This window comes from Drosophila ficusphila, unplaced genomic scaffold (assembly GCF_018152265.1).
Source record: "Drosophila ficusphila isolate 14025-0441.05 unplaced genomic scaffold, ASM1815226v1 contig_197, whole genome shotgun sequence".
Lineage (NCBI taxonomy): Eukaryota > Metazoa > Arthropoda > Insecta > Diptera > Drosophilidae > Drosophila > Drosophila ficusphila.
In genome coordinates this window covers 8,047,174-8,056,268 of record NW_025064091.1, presented here as the reverse complement: position 1 = coordinate 8,056,268, position 9,095 = coordinate 8,047,174, and the positions used below count along the sequence as shown (strand labels likewise).

At 44.2% G+C, this 9,095-nt stretch overlaps 1 protein-coding gene across 5 annotated transcripts; it reads left to right on the top strand.

Moving 5' to 3' along the window:
• The first annotated feature begins 82 nt into the window (after positions 1 to 82).
• Positions 83 to 9,059, top strand: LOC108097921 (integrin beta-PS). Of its 5 annotated transcripts, none has more exons than XM_017200469.2 (7): positions 83 to 144; positions 2,680 to 3,316; positions 3,394 to 3,622; positions 4,394 to 4,478; positions 5,974 to 6,408; positions 6,473 to 7,696; positions 7,767 to 9,059. In XM_017200469.2, the coding sequence occupies exons 2-7, from the start codon at positions 2,809 to 2,811 to the stop codon at positions 7,830 to 7,832; spliced, it is 2,547 nt and encodes an 848-aa protein (XP_017055958.1). In that variant the 5' UTR covers positions 83 to 144; positions 2,680 to 2,808; the 3' UTR covers positions 7,833 to 9,059. The 5 variants fall into 5 exon arrangements, with proteins under 5 accessions (XP_017055958.1, XP_017055956.1, XP_017055957.1 ...); XM_017200467.2 differs by lacking the exon at positions 83 to 144 and adding an exon at positions 349 to 445; XM_017200468.2 differs by lacking the exon at positions 83 to 144 and adding an exon at positions 452 to 570.
• Positions 9,060 to 9,095: the final 36 nt, after the last annotated feature.

Here is a 9,095-nt window from a genome sequence, read left to right as displayed (position 1 = left end):
GGTGTTAAAAGCATCAACCTATACGTTTAACGGTGAGTATCGAGCTATGTTCCACCACCAATGCTGTTCTGCAAGACAATCGTTGCACTGAATATTTCTGGTTGAAAAACAGGCCAATCGGAGGCATTAACCATTGGTACCTGGGTCGGTGAAAAAGTCTTTGAGGGTTAAAATATCTTGAATAGTTCAATCAATGTTTTTTCTCGTCCAGGATTTGATGCTGCTATTCCACTGTAGAAACACGTACTTTTAAGGATTCTGTTAAAAACAAACGATTTTATTAAAATTGATGCCAGAAAAAATAGTGTATTCCGAGATACCAACCATGCTTTCCTGGGTCGGTGAAAAAGTCTTTGAGGTGGATAAATATCGATTGCAACAATTTAAAAAATCGATGAATCGTTTTACTGATTCCACCGATTCTTCTCCACCTCTACACAAAGCAGTAAATATTAATTTAATCCAAATCCAATTTCGACTCCAATTGGCGGTCTTTTGCTGCTGCAGTCCAAGTTTTTTTTTTGACCCAGAAAGAATTAAATTCGCTGGACTTGCGAATAGCGGCAGCAAGTACGAATAACTGCAATAAGTTCGTGTGTGCAAAGCGTTTTTGCGCGTGTGTGTGTGTGGAACTCCACAAGTGTGCGAGAGAGCAATCAAAATAAGAAAAAACCGCCCCTGATGGAAATTATTTTCGCGAATTACCAGCGAAAACGCACCGAAAGTTAAAACAAAGTGTTCGCATTGATAAGTTAGCAAGTGAAATAAGTTGAAATTACGTAAGAAATCAATAGATTCCGGCTGCGTTTGGCCAAAAAACGTTCTTTTTTTTTGATGATTTCATTCGTAGTGACGACACACAGGCACGCACACAAGCACAACACCCCACATGTGTGTGGGTTGTTTGTTGAGCTAAGGAAATAATGAGTCTTCAACGATATAACATTTTTATTTATTTATTCGAATTTCTTTGAGTGCAGATTGGCGGCGTTGAGACGCCAGTTGTTGATTACGCCTTGGTCTCTTTATCGCAACTTCCCCCACCCACTGATCTTGCATTCGAATTCAAAATCGAGTGGAGTACGTAGGCAGGATCAAAAAAAAAAAAAATAATAAGCAAAGAGAGGGGGTTCATTCACAGTGGCGTATGTAGAAGGTTTTCGGAGGGGTAGTAAACTTTTGTAACTAAATATGTATTTCATTATTATCGACAGCCGACAAAAGTCAGTTCAATAACTTTTATTAATAATGTTGGCCAAAAACTTTGCCGGAGCAGACCCTGTGCTGTCCGCCACTGGCTTAACTAGTACATGTGGGCGGCCCAGATGTTGTTCGTTTTCTACCCATCTGGCGTGGGCGTCTGTCCATGGTAAACTTTGCACTGCAGATGCTGTTTACTTTGGAGGATATTACATCTCGCTTTGCGAGTGTCTAAAGCTGCAAAGAAGTTGTTAGTTGTTGTTATTAAGAAATCCTTTCAATCGAAGTTAAGGTGATTCGTGGCTTATAATAGTGCTAAATAATTCAATTTGATTGTAAAAGTTGTTTTGTCCCAATGTTTATGTGAAAACTGCTTGACTTTTGTAAAATCAAAAGAGGGATTCCAAAAAGAAAAGATGACTAATGCTTTTTTAAAGCATAACTCAAAACTTGATTATGCCATATGTAAATTTGTGTGTTTTTATGATAATTAAGCAGTATCTGTTGGGCTTTACTATGTGTATCTGTTTTGAAATAACTGCAAGGGTATATCAACTTTGGTTTCCCATTTAGTTTATTTATATTTTTTTTAATTTTTGGCGGCACGATCTGTTGCAAATTGAGTTCTGTTGTGCGTGCGTGGGCGTTTAAAAATAGACGACTTAAACAACACAATACGTAATCTGCAGCCCTTTTCTTGCATATATTGATTTTGGAACTTTGAGTGTGATTGGAGTGAGTGATTCATTTAAGCGGAAATTCATCTGTCTGACTCAATGACTACTCATTGTGTCGCTCCCTCTGCCTTTGTTTACATTTCGCCAGGAGCAAAGAGAGAGAAAGAGGGGCGGGGATGGGGTGTGAGAGAGCGTGCTAACAGAACGTGCTCGAATGAGTAATTCGCATTGCATTTTGATGATGATTATCAAAAGCTCTCTTCCTTCCTCTGTTTTTTTTTTTTGCTTTTAGCTTGTCTTCTTTTTGGACGCCAACAAAAAACACGCACACCCACTCACGAATTCGTTCATCTTTTATTTGTGTTTGTGTGTGTGATGAGTCATCTGGCCAAGTTGATGAGAAAATAAAATTAAACATTAAGGTAGAGCAGAAAAAACAACAACAGAAAAAACAGAAAAAAGGGGGGCAGATGTGGGCCATTTTCTTGTTGTTGTCGTAAAAAAATCAGGACAGGCGGGGAAAGCAGTGCACGGCAAAATACACAAAAAAGCAGTGCAGGCAGCAGCTGGTCTTGTATATACAGCTGCGGTCGAAATAATAGCACCAATCGGAAAAATAACCTTAGTTTTCACATTGATAAGTGTGTGTTATACAACAACTTATGTAAAGGCTAGTAATCAAATTTGCTTTTCCAAAAGTGTTGTGTTACGTGAGTGCTATTATCTCTTCTGCAACTGTAGTTCTCAGACTATTCTATTCGAATTGGAGAAACTAATCAGTTCAATTGGTTTTCCATTGCAGTCGACGCATAAAAGCGACAGAGAACGCTAACGAGCGAGCGAGCGAGACGGCACATAGCACACGCACTTCCAAGGAAGATCCTTCTGCACCATCCAGATCCTGCTACCTGCACACAAAACAACCCAAAAGATGATCCTCGAGGGAAGCCGGAGGAGCCAACTGGCCCTCCTTCTGATCGTTCTGTTGGCCGCCATCGCTGGCCAAACGGAGGCCCAGAAGTCGGCCAAAATCCAGAACACCTGCGCGTCCAAGGAGAAGTGCCACACTTGCATCCAAACGGAAAGCTGCGCCTGGTGCATGCAGCCCGAGTTCAAGGGTCAATCGCGCTGCTTTCAGCGCATCAGCAATCTGTGTCCGGAGGAGTATGTCTACAATCCGGACACCTACGAGCAGATTCTGCTGAACAAGAACCTAACGTTGGCCAGCCGAGTTATGGGAGCGGCAGGAGGAGCCGCCGGAGCCGGTGGAGCAGCGGGTGGCGGCTACATCTCCGGTGGCAGCTCGAGTTCCTACCACTCGTCCTCATCCTCGTCCTCGTCCAGTTCGTACGGCTCGGAATACTCGGCCGGTTGGTCAGCCAGCTCCGGCGAAATTGTCCAAATCAAGCCACAGTCCGTGAAATTGCAGTTGCGCGTCAGTGAGTAGCAATCTGTTCTCCATTCAGTTTCAGAACCTAATCCCAATCCACTCTCACCCACTTTCAATCAACCTCAGATGAGAAACACGACCTCAAGGTGAGCTACTCGCAGGCGGAGGGCTATCCCGTGGATCTCTACTACTTGATGGACCTTTCCAAGTCCATGGAGGACGACAAGGAGAAGCTGTCCGCGCTGGGCGACCAACTTTCGCAGACCATGAGGAGCATCACCTCGAACTTCCGCCTCGGTTTCGGTTCCTTTGTGGACAAGGTGCTTATGCCCTATGTCTCGACCATTCAGAAGAAGTGAGTCCGGCCTTAGAGCAATAAATAATGACAAGTTATAAGTTAGGAATAATATTCGATATGTTTGTAAGTATCATCAACAAATTTTCGGTGACTAAGTGCATTTGGTGGAATTCCAAACTCATAAGTCGCCAGATAGCGATGTTTTTTTTGTAGGATTTTAAATTGGTTTTAAAAAATTCTATGTATACTTGAAAGTTCCTTTAATGACAACTTGTTTGTATGATTCAAAGTTAATATCAAAGTAAGGTAGTTTTAAGCTATCTATAGCTGCTAAGAAACACTGTAGCAGTCATGGGCTAAAACTGATACCCGGTTAGTCAGCGATTCTGGAGAAATTGACTGCCAAGCGTCACCTAATCCATGCGTAACGTTCACTCTGGTGACCCATCGTTTTATCAACACGAATTCCCAACTCCTATCGTTAACCCAAAACATACAAAAAAAAAAAAAAAAAAAAAAAAAAAAATTAATAAGAAACACATATCTCATTGGCTCCCTAAAAACATTTGCAGCTGAACTCTTGTTAAACTTATCTCGTTGCTGTATGTCTACACGATTAATGCAAACTTTTGAGCTAATTTTATCTAATTTACCAGACCGAAACAGCCGCTAACTTTGTTAATTATTTATATACTTACAACCCACACCATGAACACCAACCAACAAACAACTCGACAACAACAACAACAACAACAACAATTATCACCAATGATCGACGGAACCGAATTAAACCGAATCGAATCGAATCGAATCGCATTGCATTGGTAGACTCGACCATCCCTGCGAGAACTGCAAGGCTCCCTACGGCTACCACAATCACATGCCACTCAACAATAACACCGAAAGCTTCTCTGTAAGAGACGATTAATCGTATTACCCCATCCAACTCCGCCTGCCTGCTTCCCCTATATCGTATCCACATCTATGTCTATCTCCATGTGCGGATCTCTGTGTGGGATCCGCGTGCATGTCTCCCCGTAGCTCTTTGTGCTTGGTGCCCCACATCCCGCCTCCCATCAATGGAATACTCGCTCTCCTAGTTGCACCCCCTAGTTTTAAGCATATCCACATACGAACTTGTCCTCACTTCTGTGTTGTGTGCTGAGATCGGGTCATCAGCACATCTTGGCATCTCCACCCACACTCTATAGCATATTTATATTATATTGTATGGTATCGTATCGTATCTATATCGTAATCTATTCGCACACCTCGATCGATGTTGTAAAACCAATACTTTATCTTTTGTGTTTCTCTCTATTTCTTTATTTCATTGTGTACTCATCACTTTCTCCATATAAATCCGGCCCCATATCAATCGTACTTGTTGTGCATTCCAAAATTTCCTGTTGCTTGGCTCGAAATTTTAACCAAAAAAAAAACCAAAAAAAAAACAAAACGAAATTCGAAATTAGCCTGATTGAGCCGTGCAACAAGTGCAGTCCTCCTTATGGCTATCGAAACGTCATGGCCCTGAGTACGGACACGTATAAATTCTCTGTAAGTGGTCACGCCCAAACCATCCGAATCATCCGAATCCGAATCCGAATCGCAAACATCGCACCGGCATCTCGGCTCAACGATTCCATCCTAACATTATTCCCATTCCCATTTCGAGTTTTGTTCATTTTTGCTTTCCATATTGTTAATTTCTTGCGTTTAATTTAGTTTTGGTGCTCGTAGTCCAGCTAACTCTGTTTTGTAGTATTTGCTTAACTACCTAGCTTACTTATATGTATATACTTGTTCTTGGATCTGGGCATGCTAATGGTTAATGGTTCTTGGTTAATGGTTAATGTTGTGCGATCTAATCTGCTGACACACTCTGGAGTTAAAAGAAAAGAAAGCTAACTCTTTTAGAAGCAATATAAACGTGATGTAAAGGTTCAGGTTTCTGCCAAAATACATTTAACTTGATCCAACAATTGTAGCATTTTATATAATGTCGACTTCATTTTACTTTGAAAAACGATTCAGTGACCCAATATCACTTAAAATGACTTTGATTCAAAGGTTTCAAATATCGATTCCCTTAGTTACCCGTGGAATTTGTTTTTATTAAGTCACGACTGCATATATCTTATCGCAGTATGGAAACCGTTGTTATCTCTGACAAATATTGATAGACTGCTCAAGGTTTGTGGGTGTTTGCCAAGCGAATTCTCTCTTGAAAAAGGGAGTTTCCTGATCCACTGAATGTAGGGGAATGCCAGAGAGTCAGACGGCCAGGGTGTGCCAGCACTTGCATCCGTACTAATCCGTAACCCGCAACCGAACTTACCCGAACTAATCCGAATCCCCTCGGGAAACCCCTTCGCTAATATCTGTTTTCTACTCCCCGCCGACAGAACGAGGTGAAGGACGCCAAGGTGTCCGGCAACCTGGACGCTCCCGAAGGTGGCTTCGATGCGATCATGCAGGCCATCGCCTGCCGTCAACAGATCGGTTGGCGTGAGCAGGCCCGTCGCCTGCTCGTCTTCTCCACGGACGCCGGATTCCATTACGCCGGCGATGGCAAATTGGGCGGCGTGATTGCGCCCAACGACGGCGAGTGCCATTTGAATGCCGCCGGCGACTACACCCATTCGACGGTCCAGGACTATCCGAGTATTTCGCAGATCAACCAGAAGGTCAAGCAGAACGCCATCAACATCATCTTCGCGGTGACCGCCAGCCAGTATTCCGTGTACGAGAAGCTGGTCGGCCACATTCAGGGCTCGTCGGCTGCTGTGCTCTCCAACGATTCGTCGAACGTGGTGGACTTGGTCAAGGAGGAATACGCTGTAAGTGTGCTCCTTGCGCATCCACTCTTTGATCTCTCCCTAACTGGTATTCTTTCTCGTGCAGAAAATCTCCTCTTCGGTGGAGATGAAGGACAACGCCACTGGGGACGTGAAGATCACATACTTTTCGTCCTGCTTGAACGGCGGACCCGAGCTGCAGACCTCGAAGTGCGACAACCTGACCGTCGGCCAGCAGGTGAGCTTCACCGCCCAGATCCAGGTGCTCAAGTGCCCGGAGAATCCGCGCGACTGGCTGCAAACGATCAACATCTCGCCGGTGGGCATCAACGAGAGCATGCAGATCCAGCTGGAGATGCTGTGCGCGTGTCCCTGCGAACGGCCCGGCTCCACTGGCTACGAGGAGCACTCGCGGCGGTGCAGTGAGCACGGAACGTCGATGTGCGGCATCTGCAACTGCGACGAGAATCACTTTGGCAACATCTGCGAGTGTTCGGCCATGGACGTGACCTCGAAGAACGGGAACGATGCCAGCTGTCGGGCGGACAACACAACGACCACGGACTGTTCCGGGCGGGGCAACTGCGTGTGCGGCGCCTGCGAGTGCTTCAAGCGACCCAATCCCGAGGAGGTGATCTCCGGCAAGCTATGCCAGTGCGACAACTTCAGCTGCGAGCGGAACAAGAACCAGCTGTGCTCCGGGCCCGATCACGGCACCTGCGACTGCGGCCGCTGCGAGTGCAAGCCGGGCTGGACGGGCACCAGTTGCGCCTGCAAGGCCTCCAACGACACCTGCATGCCGCCCGGCGGCGGGGAGATCTGCTCCGGCCACGGCACCTGCGAGTGCGGCGTGTGCAAGTGCGCGGTGACCGAACAGGGCCGCTACTCCGGCCGCCACTGCGAGAAGTGCCCGACGTGCTCGGGCAAGTGCCAGGAGCTGAAGGACTGCGTCCAGTGCCAGATGTACAAGACGGGTCCGCTGAAGAACGACGACGACTGCGCCCGCAACTGCACGGCCTTCACGCCGGTCAGCGTGGAGAAGGTGGAGATCGACGAGCACAACGGGGAGAAGCTGTGCACGTTCTACGACGAGGACGACTGCAAGTTCACGTTCAAGTACAGCGAGCAGGGCGAGCTGAAGGTGCACGCCCAGGAGCGCAAGGAGTGCCTGCCGCGCGTCTTCATGCTGGGCATCGTTCTCGGCGTGATCGCCGCCATCGTTCTGGTGGGCCTGGCCATTCTGCTGCTCTGGAAGCTGCTGACCACGATCCATGACCGCCGCGAGTTCGCCCGCTTCGAGAAGGAGCGCATGAACGCCAAATGGGATACGGTGAGTAGTACATAGCATACTTGCCATAGCTCTGATCTGATCGAATCTCTTGTGCTTTATCCGTTTGCAGGGCGAGAATCCCATCTACAAGCAGGCCACCTCCACCTTCAAGAACCCCATGTATGCGGGCAAATAAATCCGATGTCTAACTAAATATTAGGGAAATATTACTTGTGTCAACTGTCTGTGCTTGAAACCGGAAACCAGAAACCAGAAATCAGAAAACCAATCAACTAACCAACCGATAAAAATCCCATTTAAACTCCGAAATACATCGACAAAGCTGCTTTGCCCGGGTGCAAAACCACTGAAGTCAACTGCCATTGAAACGCGTTCTAAACTAAGTCAACCTTATATATCTATATATATATATATTTATATATACATTTACACAACCGCCCCGTTGTGGGACAGCCTTTATACATTGCGTATACTTAACGAGCAAACGATTTGTGCCTTGCAACATATTTTAGACTATATATCTTTACGTATATACACACACGAGCAAGAAATCGGACAACACGCACAGCAAAGCCAAGAAGCAGCCGAGAAGGAGAAGATACAAACAAACAAAGCAACAACAGCCAACAAATTAACTACGAACGATAGTTAGAATTATGATTTTTGTGTTCTTTTCGTGCCCATTGATTGTATGTCGATCGGAGCCAGCATATGAATTTGTATTTTATTTTACTCTTAATTTGTAGTTTTTTGTTTTGTGTTTTTTTCCCCCGCCTTCCTAATTTATCCAACGATGTATTTAACTTAAAACGTTGAATCTAACTGAAATGTTTCCGTTCCAAAAACTATCTGTCGTCCTTCGCCACGTCCCAAGTCCCCCGTCTAAATGTTTTTCTATTTGTTTTAAAACGCTAACTTTACAATTAATATTTAAGCAATTAACATTTAAGCTTGTAATTGTTAATTTTAAAGTGCAAGAGTGCCACGGGGACATTTTGTTTTCTGTAAAATCTTTTCATTTTTATTTTTGTATGTTTTATTTATGAAAAAAAAGGAAGAAAGAAAGAAAGCAAAGAAAAGAGGAAAAGCCGCGTGGAGCGGAATGGAATAAAGTCTCTTGTGAGTGTTTTGTTTTATTAAATTTCGATCATTAATAGTAAATTAATACTACTATATAAATATATATTTTTTGCCATTTGTACTGATTACTGATTAACATTTAAAGTAATACAAAACGAACATTTTTGTATAAAAAGATGAACCATTTTGGGTAATTTTATTGAATGATAAACCAACACAAAATGAAGTGGAAACACTAGCAATATAAAAAGAAGTGGAATTTAAATTGTTTGACGCTAATTTTAGTAAAATAAATAAAAAAGAAACTATAAAAAAAAAAGAATTCAATGTGTGTCTCTGTTTTAAGGTCTTCGATTGG

Bases quoted from the DNA above. Each gene is read 5' to 3' on its own strand.
- LOC108097921 (XM_017200469.2), top strand. From the start codon at position 2,809: ATGATCCTCGAGGGAAGCCGGAGGAGCCAACTGGCCCTCCTTCTGATC. The intron at 3,317-3,393 runs GTGAGTAGCAAT...AATCAACCTCAG, and splicing joins GAAATTGCAGTTGCGCGTCA to ATGAGAAACACGACCTCAAG. The intron at 3,623-4,393 runs GTGAGTCCGGCC...TTGCATTGGTAG, and splicing joins GTCTCGACCATTCAGAAGAA to ACTCGACCATCCCTGCGAGA.